Below are 25,034 nucleotides of genomic sequence, written 5' to 3'. Positions count from 1 at the left end.
GTCAGCCTGGCCAATGTGGTGAAACCCTGTCTCTACTAAAAATAAAAAAATTAGCTGGGTGTGGTGGCGTACACCTCTAATCCCAGCTACTTGGCAGGCAGGGGCAGGAGAGTCACTTGAACCCAGAAGGCGGAGGTTGCAGAGAGCCTAGATCGCACCACTGCACTCCAGCCTGGACGACGGAGCGAGCTTCCGTCTCAAAATAAATGAGTGAATGAATGAATGAATGCATGCATAGAGACTAAAATGCAATATGGCATCCCAGATTAGATCCTGGAACAGAAAAGGGCATTAGAAGAAAAACTGGTAAAATCAGAATACAGTGTTTATTAAAAATCAGAATACAGTGTTTATTAGTAATTTTCTATTGATGTTAATTTCTTTGTTTTGACAAATGTACTATGATTCTGTAGGATACAACATGATTGCAATCTGGAGAAGGGGCTATAAGAACTCTGTACTATCTTTGTAACTTTGCTATAAATCTAAAATTATTTCTGAATAAAAATCTTACTTTTAAAATGCATAGAAAAATAAGAGGAAAAAACAGCCAGGAATGGAAAGAAAGAGAGTTTCATAGGAAATGTCCTGTGTCTATGATAATTTAATAAGGGGAAAATTTTTTTTTTTTTTTTTTTTTTGAGACGGTGTCCTGCTCTGTCGCCCAGGCTGATGCGATCTCAGCTCACTGCAAGCTCCATCTCCCAGGTTTACGCCATTCTCCTGCCTCAGCCTCCCAAGTAGCTGGGACTACAGGCACCCACCACCATACCTGGCTAATTTTTTGTATTTTTAGTAGAGATGGGGTTTCACCGTGTTAGCCAGGATGGTCTTGATCTCCTGACCTTGTGATCCACCCGGTTGGCCTCCCAGAGTGCTGGGATTACAGGTGTGAGCCACCGCACTGGGCCAATAAGGGGAAATTTTAAAACTAGGGGGTAGTAGTTCACACACAATAAACTAAGATGAATAAATACAAATGACAAAGCCTAGAGTGAACTGATACGTGGACAAAGAAGAGTACTCTAGGCTATTACTGATGGGATTATATGCTGCTACAGGCTTTCTGGAAAGTAATTTTGCAATAAGTGACAGAAGCAATAAAACCGATAGCCTTTGCCCCAGTAATACCAGTTTTAGCAACCTATACCAAAGCAATAATTTAAAAGAAAAAAAATCATCTATTTTTATGAAGTTGTAGCTCTGCTCTGTAGTGGGGGAAAAACTGCTCCTATGGATACTGGTGCCTAGACAGATTACGGTGCTATTAATTAAATGAAATATTACCATGGAATTAAGAGTGACCAAGCTGAGGACTACAGAGAGGAGCATGTGAAATAATTTTTCAAGAGCTCACTACATGCAACACAGTCTCCTAGGCTGGGTCCCGGAATAGATAAAGGTTATTAGTGGAAAAAATGAGAAAATGTGAATAAAGTTTATAGCAAATAATATGATATCAATATTAATGTCTTAGTTTTGACCGATGTACCATGATTATGAAGAAGTTAATATTAGGGAAAGCTAGGTGAAGGGATCTATGAGAACTCAATATTTGCAACTTTTCTACAAATCTGTAATTATTTCAAAATAAAAAGTTAAACAGGGAACTCAGAATTATATACAAACACACATATATGGCTATCAAGTACAAAAACTTTACTGCATAAAAATTTTGGTAGGTTCAAAAAACATTTTCAGAGTTAGAAAAAGACTTTGCTCTTTGGGGAAGTGTGTGTGTGTGTGTGTCTGTGTGTGTGTGTGCACGTGTGCGTATGCGTGTGTGTGGTGATTTTGTGTTGCCATTGCTATTTAGAGGTTTCACTGAACAACTGATTAAGATGCCCAGATTCAGAGTAGTAGCTGAAGAGGATTTGGAAGTGTCCCCATCCTGACAGTCTAAAAATAATTTTTATTTTTTTCAGCATGTAAGTTTTAAGTAGGGAGTAAGGAAGATATTTTCTATAATAACTTTTTAAGTAATCATTCCTCACAGACTATACTTAGAATTCCATAGTATATCAAATATTATTTTGATTATTTAGTTAGTTATTTATTTTTTGAGACAGAGTCTCGCTCTGTCACCCAGGCTGGAGTGCAGTGGCACAATCTCGGCTCACTGCAAGCTCTGCCTCCCGAGTTCACGCCATTCTCCTCCCTCAGCCTCCTGAGTAGCGGGGTCTACAGGCGCCCGCCACCACGCCCAGCTAATTTTTTGTATTTTCAGTAGAGACGGGGTTTCACTGTGTTAGCCAGGATGGTCTCGATCTCTTGACCTCGTGATCTGCCCGCCTTACCCTCCCAAAGTGCTGGGATTACAGGTATGAGCCACTGTGCCCGGCCCAAGTATTATTTTTAAAGTCAGGATTTTTCGGGGGGAGGGGACCACTTGGTTCCCTGGTTCTTGGTGGACTGAAATAATGTAAAGGGTCATCTAAGGGGAGTAACTTACTCTACAAAGGCACTGGAACATCCAGAAAGCCTAGGTCTTGCCACTCCTCCCTCTGAGGTGCTGGCTCTGGCCCCCAGGCAACACAAAACAGGCAGGAATGACTCCGATAGGGGACGGAAGCTCCTCCAATGTGTCTTCATTAAAGTCAGCTCTGAACTCATGGACTTCTCATGGACAGCAGTGCCACAATTATGGCTCACTGCGGCTTTTACCTCCCAGGCTCCTCCCACCTCAGTCTCCCAGGTAGCTGGGACCACAGGCATGGGACACCACACCTAGCTTTTTTTTAATTTTTTTGTAGCAACAAGGTCTCGCTATGTTGCCAGGCTGGTCTCAAACTCCTGGGCTCTATCTTGAAGTGCTGAGATTACAGGCGTAAGCCACTGTACCGGCTTGCAAAAGTCCTTTTAAGATTCTGATGAGCCCTTCTAGGCATTCATTCCATTCATGCTAAGAATCCTCAGGTTAAATAATCACCAGGAGGCACACACAGAAAACCCCACCTGCAGGTCCATGTTAGTAGCTGTGCAAATCTTGAGATCTGAAAAGTTGTAGGTTTTTCATTCTCCCCAGGCTGACCTTTTCCTTACTCTCTATATTGTTCCAGCCCAGACTGATGCACTGATTATTCTCTTATATTTTCTGTGCCCTTTTATTTTTTTGAAAAAAGTGTTTGTTCTTAGAAGTCTCCTCACATCTTTTATGGAACAAAGTAAGGCATGGATAAATAATACAATGCATGTATTTTTTGTTGTTGTTTAAAACTAAGCACAGCTTTAGGAACGTAAGACAAAGCTGAGCTTCCTTATTAACATGAACAGACTCATAACAGGCATTGAAATAGACATGCTGGCAATAAAAAGGTGGCAGATAAAGAATTCAGTAAGCAACACAGCCGGAAGGGAAAAAGAGAAAGCCCAACCCACTGACTTGGACTTAATGGAACCAGTCCTCGTATTCCTATTACAATTCCATCTCCATTCCATGCTTTCTCCCTTGTCAATTTCACACCCTGGCTCCACATACATCACTGCCCCAGCTCTTAGAGGTGGACAGAGATATTCACTGCTCCTCTTCCAGCCTTTGCTGATAGAATTTGTAAAACATCAAGTAGCAAAGCAAATTGTTCACAACCCGCGTTCCTTACCATAAAATTTATCTTTAAAGACCAGCATGTTAGAAGCAGCCCAAGGACTTGTTCAGAATGCCACTGGCTCTAGAGTGGCCATGATGTTACTGGCTGTGCTCAGAACAAAGCTGACTTGACCAGAAGCAGCACAGATTTCACTGCAAGCCCTAAGATACTTACAGAACCAACTGCCAATATGGCAGTTTCTGGCAAAGGAATCAAGGTTTTGAACCTGTATGGTGTTCCCCTCTTAACTGCTACTAAGAAAACCTATTTGCGATGTTATTTGTAGACACAGATCTGCTTTGGGATTCAGAACAAATAAAAAAGAATCTGGGAAGATTCTTTCTCCCTCCATGGCACAGGAGGGTGAAGGGGAGGGGAGGGGAAGGTGCTGAAGTAGACAAGGTGGAATTCCATGGTTGCTAGCACCAGAAGATCAGGTGCATAACTTGTAAATGAAAATGAAAAATGCAAAATGAAAATGCAAGCCCCCGCCCCTGTTCAAAAAGCAGGGGGAAGATGCTATAAACAACACTAAAACATAAAGGATTTTCCTTTCTTCCGTATGCTTTCTCTTGGCTTGTTAAGATGTCTTGTTTTGTTTTGAGATGGAGTCTCGCTCTGTCACCCAAGCTGGAGTACAGTGGCGCGACCTCAGCTCACTGCAACCTCTGCCTCCTGGGTTCAAGTGATTCTCCTGCCTCAGCCTGCTGAGTAGCTGGGATTACAGGCATGTGCCAACAAGCCTGGCTAATTTTTGTATTTTTAGTAGAGACGGGGTTTCGCCATGTTGGCCAGTCTGGGCTTGAACTCCTGACTTCAGGTGATCCACCCCCACCCTCACCCCCTCGGCCTCCCAGAGTGCTGAGATTACAGGCGTGAGGCACCACACCTGGCTGTTAATGTGTTTTTAAATTGCTATTTAATGTTACAATCCCTCAGGCATGGGGATACTTGTAGATTAAGTGCAAACCCTTACAAACACTCAGGGCCCTGTCCATATCTTGGTACACGCACACACACTGGCTTCTGGATCCCCTCTCCCATCAGCTGCTGGACAGATATACCATGCACTGACCGGGGCAGGGAAATCAAACCAGGAATCCTCTCTTCCCATGGGCCCACAATCTCAACCCACAACAGATGGGTGGCCCATAAATGTATTGCAACATCAGTGTTGGGACATGCTAGATGCCTGGACTGCAGGTAGGCAAGAGGCTCACCCCCACTGAGTCACCTGCGGAACACACAGCAGTGTTGCCAGCCCAGACTGGGCTGGTCATCACCACGCTCCAATCCCAAGATACCCAGGGAGTGTGCACTTGACCCCAACCTTCCTGTGCTCACACCCATGTCTCTTCTGCGGTAGAGGGCAGTAGAAGTCTCTACGTAGGGAGGGAGATAGGGAGGTCTGACAGGGCCTGAGATGCCGGGGGGCCAGAAGGTGAGAACCGCCCAGGGACGCTGGAAGGTGGCAGGACTGTGTGTAATCCAAAGCCCAGCCCTCTCATGGACATTCCATTGGACTTGACTTATAAGATACAAATTCAGGCTGGGCGCAGTGGCTCACGCCTGTAATCCCAGCACTTTGGGAGGCCGAGGCGGGCGGATCATGAGGTCAGGAGATCGAGACCATCCTGGCTAACACGGTGAAACCCCGTCTCTACTAAAAACACAAAAAATTAGCCAGGCGTGGTGGCAGGCACCTGTAGTCCCAGCTACTCGGGAGGCTGAGGCAGGAGAATGGCGTGAATCCGGGAGGCGGAGCTTGCAGTGAGCCGAGATCGCGCCACTGCACTCTGGCCTGGGCGAAAGAGCAAGACTCCGTCTCAAAAAACAAACAAACAAACAAAAAATAAGATACAAATTCAAAGATTAAGAATTTCCTGACAGCAACCTTGAAACATTCATCCCCACGCACAGGGGCCTTCTCATTGTGGGGCCTGTGCAGTTGCACTGGCTACATGCCCAGAAAGCTGGCTTTGTTAGCATCCTACCAGAAGTCCAGAAACAAAATGGACACAAGTTTGCCCCCACCCCAGTTTTCCATCATAAAACCTAATTCTCCAATCTGTGTTTATGACAGGAATGGCAGAGATTTCACCTTGCACAGATATGAGGCTGCTGTGGTGGCAGTAGGTGGGAGGGGTCTCATACCCTACCTGTTTAGCTTCCTCTCCCATTGCTTTGCAAAGCAGAGCCTGGTGTATCTTTAAAGACTTCTAAAGCCCACCCATTTGAACAATAATGGTAACTTATTACATTGTGCAAAGAGCTGACGTAGTGAGATACAGGCAGAGTATTGATGGTTCTAGAAATCCCCCCAAACCTAACGTAGCCTAGGGGTTTTCTTCAAGTGTCAGGGAGATTAGGAAAGAAAGAAAATTGAGGGGTAATTACTTATTAAATGGCTCTGGGTTGATGGTTTGTAAAAACTGGACCATGATCCAAAGTCATTATTTGGATCTAAGAATATAACCTGGTGGCTGAAAGCAAGTCTTTACAAACCTTGGCTTCTGGGTCACTGTTGATACTACAAGAATCATCATCATCAGGGTGTGGGGCATTTCTAGGCAGAAAAACAGAAAAGTGGACTTAGAATTCTATTGCAAACTATCTGCACAAAGCCATACATTGACAGCAGGTCAATCCTACTAATGTCCTACCTGAGTTTCAAAGATGCATAGCGTAGGGTTGCTCCTTCAAACTCTTTTAAACTGGGGTCCGGGTTAACAGTGGCTTCATGTAAATCCTAGAGGAAAACAGAACCTTGTTAATGTACAATGGGGGAGGAGTCCATTCATTGCCTCAAATATCAAAGGGGAGAAAAGTCTTCCCAGCAAGACGCAGAGAGTGTACGTGAGCTTAGGCAGAGAAAGGCATGCAAGGACTGTTGAATGCTGACTGGTGCAAACTCCTGTTCTTACAAAACAACGGGCAACCTGGGGCATTCACAATGGGAGACACCAAAAAAAGGCAACAGGAGTGTGAGCTGAATGCCCCTAGCAAGAAGCCCGATCACTGTGTCCCTGCAGAATGCATGATATTCACAAAGAAGAAAAATATACAGCCACAGCCATGCAGAAAGGATAAAATATTAAATGATCTAAGATCTGACAATATACTTGCCTTCCAAATGTCACTATTAATCTTTCCCCCATTCAGAACAGCAAAATCACTCCATGGCTGTTTCTAGACATATAATTATTCACATAGGAAAAAAGCACATTGTTTTAAAGAAAAAGAAAAGAAAAGAAAAAAAAAACACAAGACACTGTTGTTAGCATTGATATTCACAAGATGGGTTAGGGAACAAGTTAACTCTAACAGCAACTTGTTGGCTCACTCCCTCTATGTCTAGATTATCACCGGAAGACGAGGGCAGGAGAGTGATGGTGCTTTAATTACTTACCAAATAAATGACTAAACATTATTAGAAGCAGACAGTGAAGTTATTTCCTTAAGGTAATTTTAAAAGCAAACAATATAATTCCAAGTATTCAATAACTAGCATAGCTAATTCCATAATAACCATTTTCCTCCCTATAAACCAAACAGAACTGTTTTCTGGAGGTGGGGGTGGAATGAGGGATGAGTATTTGTGTTTGTTTAGAAATTAGGGAATGCCCATGGCTGAGGGCCCCAAAAGTTGGGGGTCAAGATATTTTCACTTAAAAGAAAAAAAGGAGAATGATGGGGAGAGAGGGTTAGTGAAGAACAAAGACTGACATCAACATTTGGTGGAAATTTAACCTAACAAAAAACAGCTCTAAACAGTCTAACATAAATTCCTCTAATTTATAAAATCTCTACTTTTTTTTTTTTTTGCTACAAAAGCTTCTTCACAAATTAATACTTGATCATGAAATGATTTTCTAAACATAATTATAGTGCAAGGCATGAAGCCTGGCTTTGTTGGGAGAGCTCTTGCAATAACTGATTTCCAAATCTAAACAACTCCTCCATCCACCTCAGACAATGAGAAAATGTCTTTTCTTTCTACTAGGCCTAGTGAATATTCAAGTATTTTTCATCTAAGATTTGGGGAAATAAGCAAGCAAGGCTAATAAAACTCGGGGACAGTCTTGTGGATTTGCTTTACTGACTGGTTAGGCAAATCTGTTTGTATAAGAAATCAACCATCAAAACTTTTCAGCTAAATCACTTTTCAACTGAAGTTCTTTGAAAATGAGAGTTAATAATGACCCATAACTTTTACTCACAACATTGATACAGTTTTAAAAACCACTAAAAGCAGAAAAAACTAAGTTTAAATGTCTTGTGCGTTGAAAGATGCATTTATTTTACTTAAAAATTTTTTTGAGACAGGGTCTCACTCTGTCACCCAGGCTAGAGTGCAGTGGCCCAATCACAGCTCACTGTAGCCTTGACCTCCTGGCTCAAGCAATCTTCCCACCTTGGCCTCCTGAGTAGCTGGGACTATTCAGGTGCATGCTGCTACACCTGGCTAATTTTTAAAAACTTTTTTGTTGAGATGGGGGTTCCATTATGCTACCCAGGATGGTCTTGAACTCCTGAGCTCAAGTGATCCTCCCACTTAGGCCTTCCAAAGTGCTGAGATTACAGGCGTAAGCCATGGCGCCTGGTGCAACATGCACTTACCAAACTCTGCAAGCCTCTCTGAGAGCAATGACACTGCAAATTTAGACCCATTACTACTATTGCACACATGGTGTCGTTTTCATTTTTGGTCTAGGCACCTAAACTACAGCTTTTCAAAACAAAATAGGAACGTAGACCACTGTATTTATTTTTTAAAAATAATTTCTCTGAATGAATAAAGGGCAGGAATGTTGCCCAATCCCTTACCTTTCCCCTCACTCCACCCCCAGAAGCAGTGTTCAGTCTTTATGAAGAGAAAATTAATAACCTAGGGCAATCTTAACCTGTTAGCTCAGAGGAGCTGTGAACCCCTGAAACGGGTGCGGGGTTTTGTACATGTACGTTTTCCTGAGAGAAAGATGCCCAATTTTTCTCGTATTTCCAGATGGGCCAGTGACCAATTTTGGTTTGGACCACTGTAGGGCTACTAATATGGACGTGGGATGAGGACCTGAGATATCAAGTACAAAATAAAATTTTAAGCTAGAATTTCTTTTTCAAAAAGAAAACAAGCTTATATGGCCTCAAACTGTCATCACTGTTTACATGTGAGCAATATTTGTTGTTAAGTTGAACTTTAAAAAAGGACAATCAGATGATGAATTAGGAAGACCCAAGATAATTGTGTCTTTGTGGAGAAATTTATAAAGAAACAAGAAAAACAAAGTTACCTCACAAAAGAATTTCTGAAACTATCCCCAAGGGACCCTATATGTTGAGACCACAGAGAGTAAAACAGGAGTATTTTCTAAAACAAGTACTCAGAAAAGTCTTCAGTACTTAATTAAAACAGTGCTCTGCACGTGCGTGTGGTTTTTAAAATTTTTAATGCATTTACTCTTTGGACATAAGGGTATCTGTAAAGCAAAAGCTAAAAACAGTACTAAGACTGTCAGAATCTAGCTCTCGTGTTATGGAAACATGAGTTAGATGGCAAATGTCCAACAATCACCTTTTACAGATTTAAATAAACAAAGGCTCTGTATAGTGATTTTACAAAAACTTAACACGGGCACTCCTAAAGAAATCCTTTAGTACAAAACTCAGTAAGGAAATGGAAACTGGCGTTATATGTGTTATGACTGGGCCAAAGATCTTTTTTCCCCTCCTATATTTAAAACTATTCACTTACATCAAAGATAACAAACTTTCTCCAATGTATAAGTGACCATAATTTTTCTTTTTTAAAAATTTAAAGTCAATGAAAGAAAGTCACTTTGTCTTAAATTTTAAGAATTACATGGTCTATTCATCTAATTATTTTAATTAAGAAGAGAGAATATTTTCTATATTCGGCTAGTAAGTTTTGGTAATAATTTTTAGTTAATAAATTTTTAAAAAAGCACAACCCAATAGAGATTCTTTGGTTCTACAGAAAGTCTGTATCTACCCCAGTAGGGGTGCGAGAGATGAAAGAAGAGGAGAGACAAAGAGAAAAACATTAAAAGGGGAAAAGGCAAGTTGGACAATATACCTCAGGTAAGACAAACACACAAAGATGGGGAAAGAGGTGGTAACGGACCAACAGGCACCATCTTCTATGAGCAACAAGCTTCCATGAGCCTGGTAACCTTCCAGGCAATGCAGCTAAAGCCTTGCACAGCCGAGTGACATTCTGGTACCAGAGTCATAGTTGGGACACCCTCCTGGTGCTTGTTCTGACCTTGTCCAGGCTGCAACCTCCCTTTCTCTGATTACTTGATCCTGCTCAGTTCTGGGAGAGCCTTGGAGCCTTAGCTCCTCAGAGACGGTGTGTCTAGGGGGACTGACCCAATGTCTGGGGTATGGCACTCCTCAAAACCCTTGAGCACCACACAGAAGCTGTGTGAGGCTGGACCCAGTAAGGAGGGAATCCGATCATATAACCTTGACTACTGAGAGTTTTCTTCTTCCATGTTTCTCTTCTGGGGTCTTGGAAAGCAATTCCACATAGCAAACAAAAATGATGCATTATGTTTCAGCTGGAAAAAGGCCAACAGTGGAGTTGATTCTTTGACAATGTCAACAGAGTGCTCTTAAAGACTAAGTCTCAGGGGCTGGGTATGTCCCTACCAGGGTACTTTCTCTAGGATGCTAAGAAAATCTCTATGAAGTGGTAGCAAAATGCAAATCAGGGGGCAAGAGTGGAGGGCTGAACCTGCTGAGAACTGGGTAGAGAGGAAAAGCACTAAAACATTCCACAGTGGCAGTGACAGAAGCTATAATCGTATCATCTCTGTGTGCACTTGAGAAGTTCTGAAGCTAACACAATGCAATGGTTTGAATGTCTGTCCATTCCAAAACTTGCATCGAAATTTAATCACCAATGTTGCAGTATTGAGAGGTGGGGACTTTAAGAGGCTCTGCCCTCATGAGTGGATTAATTCACCCATGGATTCATGGGTTCTCATGAGAGTGGGACTGGTGGCTTTATCAGAAGAGGAAGAGAGACCTGAGCTGGCATACTCAGCTCTCTCACCATGTCATGCCCTGCACCCACTCAGGGCTCTGCAGAGAGTCCCCACCAGCAAGAAGGCCCTCACCAGATGCAGTCTCTCGGCCTTGGACTTTTCAGCCTCTATAACCGCAAGAAATACATTCCTTATCTTTATAAATTACCCAGTTTCAGGTATTCTGTTATAAGCATCAGAAAATGAATAACAACACATTGCCTGCTGGAATGCTGGGGTTCAAATTCTGCCTCTGTTCTTACCTGCTCTTTGACCTCAACTCCCTCCCCTATCAAACAGGACTAAGAAGGCCTCCCATCAATGTGCAGACCAAGTGAGATCCAGAATGTTAGCTCTTAGCACAGGGACTGGCTGCCTGAGGGCGCCCTGCAAATGAGAGTTTCCTTATGATCTACTCTTTCCACGAAAGAAAAAGCAGTTTGGGGAATACAAAGGGTTACGAATCACACCTCTCAATGCCATTTTGTCAAGGCTTGACCCTTGGTTAAGTGTGGCCTTGATAGTAAATGGCAGAAAACCTGGAATTCCAAGGACTACGGCAGGCAATGTCAGTGAGTGTTTTATCAATTTATATGTGTACAGTTTTTCTTTCTTTTTAAGACAGGGTCTTGCTCTGTCACCAAGGCTGGAGTGCAGTGGCATGATCTCACTGCAACCTCTACCTCCTGAACTCAAGTGATCCTCTCATCTCAGCCTCTCAAGTTGCTGGGACTATAGGGCATGTATCACCATGCCAGCTAATTTTTTGTATTTTTAGTAGAGAAACTCCTGGGCTCAAGCCATTTGCCCACCCTATCAGAAGATTATAGCATTATGGTTTAATCACACAAACATAATTCAGAGAAGTTAAAAAAAAAACCAAACTAGTAAACTGGTTTGTGCAATTAAATCAGTCTCTGTGAGCAGCAGTGCAATGCAGAAACTACAATGTAGAGGGGCCAGGAGAACGAGGGCTCTAGAGCTGGCTTTGTCATTGCAACAGATCAACTAAGAGCTTCCTTGGCTATGCAGCTGATTTATTTTTTCATTCAGCAAATAGTTAATGAATGTCATCATGTACTGGGCCCTGTGCACAGGATGAGAACAGGTCCCGACCACCAAGGAGCTTCCTAGTGGGAAAGTGACATACCACAGGTAACAACACTACAATGGGACATGATAGAATACAGGGCTTTCAAAGCAATGGGGTAAGAGCGGTAGCTCTGGGGAGACAATGGGGTGAGGCCAAATAATTTTTGAGGAAGTGACATGCAAATAAAAATACAGGGACTATAGTCATTACAGGACCTGCTGTCCTACTTACTCAGCGTAAATCACTTGCAGAGCTTATGCAAAGATTCCCAGGCCCCACCCCATTCTGTGATCCCCAGAGGTTCTCCTGGCACCGTTCCTCGGCTCACTGGCTGAGAAATATGGCCTGCACATTCAACAGGCCCTGCTCCAAGATTCCTTCCAGCACTCAATGTCATGATTACTTGACTGAGTGAAGAAGTTCAGAAAAATGACGGCAAAACGGCCCTTTTATGTTGTCATCTTATTTCTACGTGTATATGAGAATACATAGGCTTAAGGTATTCCACTGGGCACCCTCCTGGGGGGTTAGGCTCTCACGCCGCCCCTGAGGCTGTGAGCACTTCCTAAGAACAGGCTGATTTAGGACCAAGAGGAAACCACAGTCTGAGCAACAATTCATTTTCTCGAGCTTCAGACCCGCCTTCTCCACACTTCCTTCTTTAGGAAGACCAAAACACCTTCATTTGAAAAGATGGGAGGACTTGGCCACAAGCCAATGGATATTCATAAAAATATTTTGTGTGGCTCTCTGTTCTCTCTAAAATTCAACATCCAAGCAGTTTGCAAGGTAATTTGGAACAAATAAATGGTTTGGGCAAGGAGGAGCACCATGTGCCAAATTTCAGCAGCAAATGCTTCCTGGCCAGTTTATAAACTTTCAAAAATACTGCTGGCATATGCAGCGGAAACATTATCCACTGCGCTTAACACCTCCCAAGTGAACTTTGGAATGTGAAATGTAAAATTTTCAAACTGTAAGGAAGCCTTCAGTTCTAAACTTTTGTGAAGCCTAGTCAACAGATTTAGCACTTAGTTATTTGATTCTTTTTTTTTTGAAGCCAGCTCAGAAAAAAGCTGAATAAAATATGCATTTCTAACACAACATATTACAAGCTTCTTCTGTCCCTTAAGATTTTGCTCTCCTCTCATGCTTTGAAATTGGTTGAAATAGATTCTATTTAGGAACCAAAGAAATGGTGTTAGAAAAATAATCATTTCTCTTCAACTGTCATTAGCACCTGAGACAATGATATTAAGAAAGATCATTTTCTAGAAGGCTCCACATGTGACACAGCCTCCCTTAGGGTGAGTTGAAGGGATTCAAGGGTCTCCAAGCCTCCCAGACATATGATATTGTGAAGTTCAGGGTGGAAATAGGGGCCAGGAGACCTGAACTCAAGCTTGACTCTACCATGTATTAGCTGTGTGTCTTGCCCAAACTCCTCAACCTCTCTGTGTCTCAGTGTAAAATGTAAAATGAGAAAGACAACTATAGTACCAGATACATAAGGATTTTGGTGTGTTTTTTGTTTGTTTGTTTGTTTGAAGAGACAGGGTTTTACCCTGTTATCCAGGCTGGAGTGCTATGGTGTGATCATAGCTCACCTGCAGCCTCAAATTTCTGGGTTCAAGTGATCTTCCTGCCTCAGCCTCCTAAGTAGCTTGGGCTACAGGCACATACCACCACACCTGGCTAATTTAAAATCTTTTTTTTTTTTTTTTTTTTTTTAGAGATGGGGTCTTGCTGTGTTGCCCAGGCTGCTCCTGAACTCCTGGTCTCAAGTGATTCTCCTGCCTAGGTCTCCCAAAGCACTGGGATTACAGGCATGAGCTGCAGCACCTGACCACATAAGGGTTTTAAGGGGAGTAAAGAGTTAAGGCATTAGCCTGGACTGTAAATATTTGATTTCTCTTAGTGCCTCTGGTTTAATATTGGTGTCAGCGTCTGCACATCAGCGTATGTGGCAGGCTAAGTCTTTTCCCCAATTCTCCTATTCCTCTTCTATCTGCTCATCTCTTTGCCTCTATGACTTATTTGTTTCCTTTTAAATCTGCTTGGTTCTTTGACTTAACGGAGGACCTTATGTAGGGGGAGAAACATGTGTATGATGGGAACAATTGAAAAGTCAGCCTGAAGACTTTTGCCCTGTTGCTTTCTGGGAGTGCTGGATACAAGTCCCTGTCTCTGAAACTTCTAAAAATAAGCACCTTTAACCAGCTTCTGTGGAGGGATAAGCCTTTGTCAATACAAATGGTACAGTGAGCGGCAGAAGAGAGGAATGGAACTGATAGAAGGTGGAGATTCTCAGAGTCCTCGGGCTCTAGAGTCCTGGGGTCTGGAGTCAGGGAACTGGATACATCCCACCCTAACCCCAGCTGAGGGACACTCAACTCATTGAGTCTCAGTTACCTCTTTCCTTAAATGGAGAATATACCAGCTGACTTGTCTGCCTCAGGAGCCTCCTGAGAAGATCAGATGAAATGAGTCTAGGAAAATACCCTGAAAACCACAACAGATTTTTAAGAGCAGTGAGGAGGCTGAGCAGTGGGCCTGTGTGGGGGGAACACTGAACTCCAGGGCAGGAGGTGCCAAAGGTGTGCCCTTCTGAGCCTGGGAGGGGCCCTGGGCAGTAGTTAGCACAGGAGTACGATGCAGGCACAGAGAAGGGAAAGAGTAGGCAAAAATGGGCCCCAGGAAGGGGAGAGATGAACTCTGCTACCTGGCAGTTTCCCCAGAGCCAGCACCCACCTGTGCTGCATTCTTTCCAAGACTTCTGCCCAAATCACGGAAACAAAAGGCTAACGTGTTAATCAAAGAAATACAACTCTGAGCTCCGTAAGCCTCAGGATGCCCTCCTTGGAGTCCACACACCCCCGCCTGGGCCTCTGCAGGCAGCCTTTACAAAGGACTTCACCACTGCCAGATGCAGAGGACTGGAGATTCATGGCACAAAAACTGTCTCTCAAAGTCAGTCCAATCTCCCCAGTCTGGGACAGTGAGGAAGCAGAGCAGGTTGAAATCCCAAAGCCAGGGAAGCTGAGTGAGAAGACCTCTGGCCTAGGATCTGGGAGGATTCAGGAACTCTGAGCTCTAGGCCCAGAGCTGCCACCAGTCACTGGCCTCTCTACACCTCAGTGTCCCTGTCTGTAACATATGAATGCTGGCACCAAATGGTGCCTTCTCACCCTGGTGTTCTCTGGCTATAGGGCACTCTCTGGCTGGGAAGATGGTTAAAGGTTTGGAATAGGGAAATGAAGATGGTTATAGGCTTGGAACAGAGGAATGGAGAAAGAGATTCTTGCCAACTGAGATGCCAAGAGAAAAGGTGTACAAATAAGAAAGGGAGAGCACGTCTGTGCCTTAGTGAGAACAGAGACTGATCCTGGCCGGCTTGGCTTCTAGGAGGCCCCCACTGTGGTACAGCTGGAATCCCAGGATCCAACTGGGTGGGGACAGGAAGAGGGCTCCTCTCCATGCCAAACTCCTTGAGGGCTGAGACGGTGTTGGTTCATCTTTATCCCCCAGCACACCTAATGCAAGATGAACAAAAGGCTGAATAAAAATTGCCCAGGGAGTAGGAATTATTATGCTTCAATAAAAAGTTGTTAAAATTGCCCAGTGATAAGCAACAAAGCCCTATATGGGGTTCAGCGGTCCTGAAGTATGTGCCTGATGACCACGGCATGGCACCGGTAAACCAAAGTCCTTGCCTACCAATGAGGGTATGGCTGCCCCAGCCCGTCACTTTCAAGTTGGAGAATCTGAGGTCCAGGCTGGGTAAATGAGAGGCCAAAGCCCTCTAACAGCGGGAATGTGATGAGAATATAGGGCTTACCACCTCCCAGAGAAGAACAAGTACATAATCAAAGATTTAGGAAACAAGACATTGTCTACTTTTAAAAACAGGAAGGGTGATATCTGTTGCAAACAGATAAAGAAGCTTCCACAAGTAGTTCCAATGCCCTCATGCCTCAAGGCAAAAGAAGATGGGCTTGTTCAAAGAACCAAGGACTGTGGTCGGAAAGGGGCAGAAATGCGTGGGTGTCAGGGGTCAAAAGAAGTCATTACTTAATTGTGACCTTCTCCAACTCTAATTCTCTTTAATAGTTCACTTTCGGGATTCACAAAAGTTCACTGTAGGGATCCTTATACTAATAACCACCACAATGACATTGTTTAATGCCTCAATTCTTTGTTTAAACATCCAGATTTCTTCCTCAGGGACAGCAGAAATTTATGCTGTTAATTGTTTCTAAAATAATGTCACTTCTGCTAAATAAACAGATTTTTTAAAATAGAAATTAAGCATCTGAGGGCTCTCCAGGGTTATTCTTGCAGACATTCCCCCCACGCTATCAAATGAGCCCAAGGCTAATAAGATACGCAGTAATTATAATACGTCTGGCCAAGAGATGTTCTTCTGTGTGTAAATACTTTATGGAGCCAGCAGCATGCAATGGTACCTGCGGAGTAAAGTACTGCCTCAGTGAGCCCTAGGGAATCTTTACCATTTCTCATTAATCAGCCCCTCTTGCTTTCTGTACCTGGAATAGTGTTTCAAGAGACCAAAAGCCATTAAAAAATAAAAACATCCCTGAAAGATGGATATTAACACTATTTACTAAGAGGAAGCATTACTGAGATTTCAAATGCAACATGCACAATAATCAAAAAGCTTACCTCGATGACCTGTTGGGGCAGAAGCAACCAGTGTAAAGAGAAACCACAAGTTACATCTTTTCTACTAAGCTGGTAAAAAGACACTCCGTTTTACCTCGTTCTCTGGGGTGGGAGATGGCGTTACAGAACTAAGTGACCCTTTCCTAGAACCCTGGAGATCTGCTGGGATGGAGACGGGCCGTTCCCACTGAGTCGTTCCTGTTGGGATGTGCCAATAATAGGTCCCGGCAATGTCACTGACTCTTTTCCAGCCAGGTGGCAAATCTGGATCAGTCTGCAATGAGTGATCACTCCATATATCTGCTGAAAAATTGGGGGGCAGGGCGGGGGGAGAAAGAGAGAATTTTATTAAAAGAATGTCAGCACTATTCGTCAGGTGAACCCCAAAGGCAGACGTGTCCATAGTCCAAATGATTAGTTCTTCCTGGTATGTTTGTGAAATCCATCCATACTGATGTGTGTGGCTGTACTTGGTAAAACAGGTAATATGGAAACAAGTAAAGAATTGGAAAGGAAGGCTGACACCTGAGAACAGCGACACAAAAGCCTCACTATCAAGTCATCCTATAGCCCTAAGAACCCTATGAACAAGCTAAAGCTCCAAACCAGAATCAATTTCCCAAGCAAAATTCACAGTTATACACAGTGTACTGAATGCTTTTGTCAATTATTAAGATTTATTGGTAGGCATCATGTCATTCCCAGCTATAACTCTAATTTTCCTAAAATGCTTTCTGTAAATGAGTGCTGTATTTATATCTTTCATGTGCTTTAAGAATCTCTCTCATTTGATTGGGACACCTACAAAATAGCAATAGTAGTAGTCTTTTATAGTACTCTAGAATTCTTTTTTTTCAAGATGGAGTCTCACTCTGTCACCCAGGCTGGAGTGCAGTGGTACGATCCCGGCTCACTGCAAGCTCCGCCTCCCAGGTTCACGCCATTCTCCTGCCTCAGCCTCCCGAGTAGCTGGGACTACAGGTGCTTGCCACCACGCCTGGCTAACTTTCTGTATTTTTAGTAGAGACGAGGTTTCACCACGTTAGCCAGGATGGTCTCCATCTCCTGACCTCGTGATCCGCGAACCTTGGCCTCCCAAAGTGCTGGGATTACAGGCGTGAACCACCGTGCGCGGCCAATACTCTAGAATTCTAATTGCACACAAAAGATTCCCAAGGAAGGCCGGGCGTGGTGGTTCACGCCTATAATCCCAGCAATTCGGGAGGCTGAGGTGGGCGGATCACCTGAGGTCGGGAGTTTGAGACCAGCCTGACCAATGTGGTGAAACCCTGTCTCTACTAAAAATACAAAAAGAAGCCGGGCATGGTGGCGCACATCTGTAGTCCCAGTTACTCGGGAGGCGGAGGCAGGAGAAATGCTTCAACCCAGGAGGTGGAGGTTGCAGTGAGCTGAGATCACACCACTGTGCTCCAGCCTGGGCGACAGAGTGAGACTCTATCTCCAAAAAAAAAAAAAAAAAGATTCCCAAGGAAAGCAGATTGGAAAAGCCTCGGAAGTCAACAATGGACCAGACTGACTCTACAGACAGGCCAGTGATGTAAACATGTGAAGCAGAGTGTGAGAGACAACAAAGGTGGGTGACTATGGAAAATGGGCAAGCACCTGCAAAGTCCAGTCATCCCAATTCCAGAAAGTAATCCTTTAAACACTGCGAGAGCCAAATAAAATACGTCTGCTAGACAATTCCCATCATATCTGGCCTTTCTTTTTTTTTTTGAGACGGAGTCTCGCTCTGTCGCCCAGGCTGGAGTGCAGTGGCGCAATCTCGGCTCACTGCAAGCTCCGCCTCCCGGGTTCACGCCATTCTCCTGCCTCAGCCTCTCTGAGTAGCTGGGACTACAGGCGCCCGCCACCACGCCCGGCTAATTTTTTTTTTTTGTATTTTTAGTAGAGACGCGGTTTCACTATGGTCTCGATCTCCTGACCTCGTGATCCGCCCGCCTCGGCCTCCCAAAGTGCTGGGATTACAAGTGTGAGCCACTGCACCCGGCCCATATCTGGCCTTTCTACATATCAGTTTATTGAATATCTGCTGGCTTTTAAAAATCTCATTTTTGGCCTTGAGTTGACTAGGAAATGGGTGACAGTGCTAGAGAAGAGAGGGGAGAGGAAGTAGAATGAGACATCCACTGAGATGGAGGGGTAATAAGGGAATCACAGGCAGCTGAATCAATGTATGTAGGAAGAAAAACTTTAAAAACTTGAGCTCTAAACCCAGGGATCAATTTTATTCTAAGGATTAGGCTGTTTCCTATGTGGCCATACAAAAGCAACCAGAGTGCTTCCCGGCAATTCAAAGGAGAACACAAGTGGGCCTGGCTCTGTGCAAGTGTCGCTGCATCATGTGGGCAGGCATCACAGGGGCAGAGCCACCATGAGAAATAGAGAAATCAAACAAAGGGGCTGATGAAGACTGTGGCCATGGATGTGCATGCATGCAGTCACTTTCCTCATTTAAATCTGCCAGAAGCAAAAGTGCCACTAGTCTCAAATTATGTTGGGAATTTCCCCCTGTCCCCACAGGGAGTGAAGCATAATTAAATAATTTCAAGTTAACCAAATTTTGCAGAAACAACTCTAATCAAACATGTGTTTACATTTCTTTGTCCTGTCTCATTTTCAGGGGACGAAGGGGTCACTTCTGCTATTATTTTGTTTTCGGCATCTCAACTGGGACACATAAGGTAAGATACACAGGTTTTGGGATTAAGTTGGAGAAAACCCTAGCAACTGGGTTCCGTCGTCCCATTCTAGTGGCTCACAGACAGCAAGCTCTGGAGCTAGAAACTGAAAAGATACAAAGAAGCTGCTAGTTACCATTTCTGTGGTTTATGAGGACTGGAGGCCTGAATTTACACATTTAGCCTAGTTGTCTTTACCACTGAGACGTTAGCGTGTATGAAGAATAGCTACATACATTATCAAAATATGTCACCATGTCAGACCAACGGCAGAGGCCATGGTTGGTGGCTTTCAAGTTGGGCTGATAAGGAGGTACCTAGAGGTAGCATGAGAGGAACTTTATGCTGAATGGCACGAATCGGACTGTTTTATCTTCAATCAAACCCACCCTGGTTTTACTAGGCTTACGCTGAGATTTTGTTGAAATAAAAAAGGAGGTTTATTCTGTTGCTAGAAATAGGTGGTAACAATGGTGCTGGTGACAGATGCGAAGTGGGCACACCTACAGTATTATTAATAGGTCTACAATCATTTATAGAATCCCTCCCATATTATCTCACATTGGTTTAAAGGATTTAAGGCTTGTGAGGGTAGGCAGATACCATAACTGTCTTAGTCACCATCATATTCGACACCTAGCATGGCAGGTATTCAATCAAAACTGGATGGATGGAGAGATGGGAGGGAGGGAGGGAAAGAAAGAACAAATAAAGAAGAAGGAAGAAATGAGCAAATCAATTACGTCTTTCAATGATGGGAACTGGAACTTGGCACTTAGCAAAAGAGAAATTCTAAAGAAACCAGTTCTACGCGATTTCACAGAACAGAGCAACTTCATGCTCCCAAGACTTACTAACATTTATCTATCCCTTGATGGCATATGTGAACGTCCTCATGGATAAAAAGAAATATAATACAATAAATTAGGAAGAGTCCTGGGCTGGAGACCAAGAAATCTTGAGTGAGATTTTGTTTATTTTTCATACTGAGAAGTTCCACAAGCAAAGGCAGGAAGTATGCCGAGTGAAGACTCTCAGCACCATCATAATTCATTTTGTTTAACCTTCATAGCCCAATTTACTTTGTTCTTCTACATAGAACTACACATTTAGGCTGGACGCAGTGGCTCATGCCTGTAATCCCAGCACTTTAGGAAGCTGAGGCAGACAGACTGCTTGAGGCCAGGAGTTCGAGACACAGCGAGGCCCCGTGTCTACCAAAAATACAAAAAATTAGCCGGGCTTGTTGGCACGTGCCTGTAGTGACAGCTACTCAAGAGGCTGAGGACGGCTAGGGGTGGTGGCTTATGCCTGTAATCTCAGCACTTTGGGAGGCCGAGGCGGGCAGATCACTTGAGGTCAGGAGTTCAAGACCACACTGGCCAGCACGGTGAAATCCAGTCTCTACTGAAATACAAAAATTACACCCACCGTCTGGGAAGTGAGGAGCGCCTCTGCCCAGCCACCCACCGTCTGGGAAGTGAGGAGCGCCTCTGCCCGGCTGCCCCGTCAGGGAAGTGAGGAGCGCCTCTGCCCGGCCACCCACCGTCTGGGAAGTGAGGAGCGCCTCTGCCCGGCCACCCCGTCTGGGAAGTGAGGAGGTCTCTGCCCGGCTGCCCCACTGTGAAATGAGGAGCGCCTCTGCCCGGCCACCTATCGTCTGGGAGGTGAGGAGCGCCTCTGCCCGGCCGCCCCATCCGGGAAGAAGTGAGGAGCGCCTCTGCCCGGCCGCCCCGTCCGGGAAGAAGTGAGGAGCGCCTCTGCCCGGCCGCCCCGTTGGGAAGAAGTGAGGAGCGCCTCTGCCCGGCCCCCCGTCTGGGAAGTGAGGAGCGCCTCTGCCCGGCCGCCCCGTCCGGGAAGAAGTGAGGAGCGCCTCTGCCCGGCCGCCCCGTCCGGGAAGAAGTGAGGAGCGCCTCTGCCCGGCCGCCCCGTCCGGGAAGAAGTGAGGAGCGCCTCTGCCCGGCCGCCCCGTCCGGGAAGAAGTGAGGAGCGCCTCTGCCCGGCCGCCCCGTCTGGGAAGTGAGGAGCGCCTCGGCCCGGCCGCCCCGTCCGGGAAGAAGTGAGGAGCGCCTCTGCCCGGCCGCCCCGTCCGGGAAGAAGTGAGGAGCGCCTCTGCCTGGCCGCCCCGTCTGGGAAGTGAGGAGCGCCTCGGCCCGGCCGCCCCGTCTGGGAAGTGAGGAGCGCCTCTGCCCGGCCACCCATCGTCTGGGAAGTGAGGAGCGCCTCTGCCCGGCCACCCATTGTCTGGGAAGTGAGGGGCGCCTCTGCCCGGCCACCTATCGTCTGGGAAGAAGTGAGGAGCGTCTCTGCCTGGCTGCCCAGTCTGGGAAGTGAGGAGCGCCTCTGCCCGGCCGCCCCGTGTCTGGGAAGAAGTGAGGAGCGCCTCTGCCCGGCCGCTCCGTCTGGGAGGTCTACCATGGAGGCCAGAAGCAATGTGGGGGCTGGACGTGGTGGCTCACACCTGTGGTCCCGGCACTCTGGGGGGCGAGGCGGGTTGATCACTTCGGGCTAGGAGTTCGAGACCAGTCTGGCCAACTTGGCGAAACATGAAAAATACAACAGACAAACCAACCAACCAACTCAGTGACAACAAAACAGGTCTACCCTGGAGTCATACTCTAATTTTTTCTATTTTCCTCCCTTTCTGATCCTTTATCCCACTTTCTTTTTCTTCCTCTTCCTTCTCCCTCTTCTTTGAAATAGAGGATTGAGTTATTATCACTGATCCACATAAAGTCCCTCTCTACCTTATTTTAACTCCCACCCCCCATTTCTATTCCCCGACTTCCCATGTGTAACCTTCCTAATATGTTTGATACGCATCTTTTTGTTTGTGTGTATTTTTAGAAAATGTTTATTGTTTTTGTGTGCAAAAAAAATTAATAAAAAAAAAAAAAAAGAAATACAAAAATTAGCCAGGTGTTGTGGTGGACACCTGTAATCCCAGCTACTTGGGAGGCTGAGGAAGGAGAATCACTTGAACTCAGGAGGCGGAGGTTGCAGTGAGCTGAGATCATGCCATTGTACTCCAGCCTGGGTGACAGGGTGAGACTCCCATCTTAAAAACAAAAAGAGCCTAATGTGGGAGAATCACCTGAACCCAAGAAGTGGAGGATGCATTGAACCATAATCATGCCACTGCATTTCAGCCTGGGTGACAGAAGTGAGATCCTGTCTCGAAAAAAAAAAAAAAAAAAAATACACATTTAAATAAGTACTTTGGACTTTATTAAATCAGTCAGTGGTTTTCAACTGTTATCAAACTGGGAAGAATGCCAGGCATGGTGGCTCATGCCTGTAATCCCATCACTTTGGAAGGCCAACGCAGGTGGATCACTCAAGGTCAGGAGTTTGAGACCAGCATGGCCAATATGGTGAAATCCCATCTTTACAAAAATTAGTCAGGCATGGTGGCACACACCTGTGATCCCAGCTACTCGGGAGGCTGAGGCACAAGAATTGCTTGAACCCGGAGGTGGAGGTTGCAGTAAGCTGAGATCACGCCATTGCACTCCAGTCTGGGCAACAGAGTGAGACTCTGTCTCAAAAAAAGGAGTGGGAGGGGAAGAAGAGCAGGTAGGTGGAAGTCCAGGCCTTTCCTGATCTTTTCAACCACAGTAACACCCATTTTGTCTGTCATTACACAATTTTTTTTTTTTTTTTCTTTTGAGACGGAGTCTCACTCTGTCGCCCAGGCTGGAGTGCAGTGGCGCAGTCTCGGCTCACTGCAAACTCCGCCTCCCGGGTTCACGCCATTCTCCTGCCTCAGCCTCTCCGAGTAGCTGGGACTACAGGCGCCCGTCACCACGCCCAGCTAATTTTTTGTATTTTTAGTAGAGACGGGGTTTCACTGTGGTCTCGATCTCCTGACCTCGTGATCCGCCCGCCTCGGCCTCCCAAAGTGCTGGGATTACAAGCGTGAGCCACCGCGCCCGGCCACACATTGGTCTTTATGTATGATTTTCCTTGAAAACAAGTGTCAGATTTTCTTTAAAATGTTCACTTACAATAAAGTTTAAAACCATAGCTAAGCCAAGAGAACAGTGGGGTCAAGTTATCGAAATACCAAGCAGCTGCTTCTGTAAAAGATTTTCAGAATACTGCAAAGCCGCTTAATGGCCGCCCTCCGATGGTTATCATGGCATCACAGTGGATGGACGAGACGAGAGGGAGCACATGCAGAACAAAACAAAACAGGAGTATTCGACAACGCCAGGCGATTTGAGGAGAAAGCTTCAATCCCTTTTGTTCTCAGAAAATTACTTAGTGAAGCTTTGCTGGAGACAAGGCAAGCGGCTGAAAACTGGAAAGGAAACGGTGGCTGGCAGCGTCACTGCCCTTCTGACTCTCAGCAGTTTGCTTAAACTGAGCGTCTGTCGTGCACCCCCTTTTGACGGATCTGCTTAGAGCTTTGAAATCACAATGTGGTATTCTTAGTTTGCTGTGGGAATACCTAAAAGACCTCCACCCTGGAGAATGTTTTTCTATTTGGGTGTGTCATGTGCAACAGTCCTCTTAGGGGGTGAGATTTGGCACTGGACAGCCTAAAGCGCACCGTGGGAACCCATCTCAGAGCAACTCGACTGGAGGACTGGAACTCGGACCATCTGCGGGGGCTACTGAAGGCAAGGTTTACAGAAACTGCAGAAATCTAATAAAAAGCCTGCAGAGCATCTTAAAATGCCTCAAGTCACAACACAGTAGATTTCCTTCTATACTTGTCAGCTCGGCAAAAATTAAAAGTATTACAATACCAATTGTTGGCAGGCATGTAGAACAACAGATCTTGTAGATACTACTGCTTGTAGAAGGGTAATTTGGTACAATCATTTTAGAAAAGGCAACAGTATTAACTAGTAAAGTGGAAGATATCTCTACTCTATGACCCAACAATTCCACACTTGGTATGTGTACCAGGTAACATATTCATATCAGCATCACTGAAATAACCAAAACCTTGAAACAACCTAGACAACCATTTAAAACCGAATGAATTGGCCAGGCACAGTGGCTCATGCCTATAATCCCAGCACATTGGGAGGCCAAGGCGGGAGGATTGCTTGTCTAGGAGTTTAAGACCAGCCTGGGCAACACAGGGAGACGTATGTCTACTAAGAATTTTTAAAAATTGGCTTGGCGTGGGGGCTCACAGCTGTTATCCCAGCACTTTGGGAGGCTGAGGTGGATGGATCACGAGGTCAGGGGTTTGAGACCAGCCTGGCCAACATGGTGAAACCCTGTCTCTACCAAAAATACACAAATTAGCCAGGTGTGGTGGCATGCCCCTGTAGTCCCAGCTACTCAAGAGGCTGAGGCAGGAGAATCACTTGAACCCAGGAGGCAGAGGTTGCAGTGAGCCTAGACTATGCCATTGCACTCCAACCTGGGTGACAGAGCAAGACTCTGTCTCAAAAAAAAAAAAAAAATTAAAATGAATTAAAATTAAATAAAAAAAGACAATGAATAAATTACAGCAGAATAAATAAATGAACAAAAATGAGCTATACACAACAATATGGATGTATTTGACAAACATATCATTGATCAAAAGAAGGAAGACAAAACAGAATATATTAATTAAGTGAACACGCCAAGTCCAAGAACTAAACTACATTGTTTAGGCATATAGATGTAGATGGTAAAACTATAAAGAAATGCAAGGATACAGTCATCACCAAAAACAGGAGAATGAATACCTGGAATGGGAGAGAGACAGTGAAGATCACAGAGAGGTTTCTCAAGCACTTCTGGAGTATTAGAAATGCTTTATTTCTTCATTGGGCTGGTGGGGCCATCGATGCTCCCTTATAATTATGTTAAGCTGTATGTTTACATGTATGGGTGTTTCTCTACATATGTTGTTTTGCACAATTAAAATACCTCAGTGGAATTTTGAGATCGAAAGTTTCAGTTGTTTCTT

The 25,034-nt window shown here is 44.9% G+C and overlaps 1 protein-coding gene across 12 annotated transcripts in view; it reads right to left on the bottom strand.

The window, feature by feature from the left end:
* The window catches only part of APBB2 (amyloid beta precursor protein binding family B member 2), a 408,726-nt gene that overhangs the window by 111,777 nt on the left and 271,915 nt on the right, over positions 1–25,034 (bottom strand). For 5 of the 12 annotated variants that reach the window (XM_030801441.1, XM_003258614.4, XM_030801442.1 and 2 more), the window contains 4 exons: positions 16,507–16,715; positions 6,714–6,776; positions 6,251–6,336; positions 6,093–6,153 (listed from right to left, as the gene is read on the bottom strand). The exons of 1 other annotated variant lie outside the window; for it this stretch is intronic. In XM_030801441.1, the coding sequence (XP_030657301.1) occupies positions 6,093–6,153; positions 6,251–6,336; positions 6,714–6,776; positions 16,507–16,715 (419 nt within the window). The remainder of the gene's footprint in view (positions 1–6,092; positions 6,154–6,250; positions 6,337–6,713; positions 6,777–16,506; positions 16,716–25,034) is intronic. 6 more of the 12 variants (XM_030801444.1, XM_012499790.2, XM_030801446.1 and 3 more) reach the window with 3 other exon arrangements.

This window comes from Nomascus leucogenys, chromosome 20 (genome assembly GCF_006542625.1).
Source record: "Nomascus leucogenys isolate Asia chromosome 20, Asia_NLE_v1, whole genome shotgun sequence".
NCBI classification, from domain to species: Eukaryota; Metazoa; Chordata; class Mammalia; order Primates; family Hylobatidae; genus Nomascus; species Nomascus leucogenys.
The sequence above is the reverse complement of the archived record's forward strand: the minus strand, read 5'-3'. Positions and strand labels throughout refer to the sequence as shown.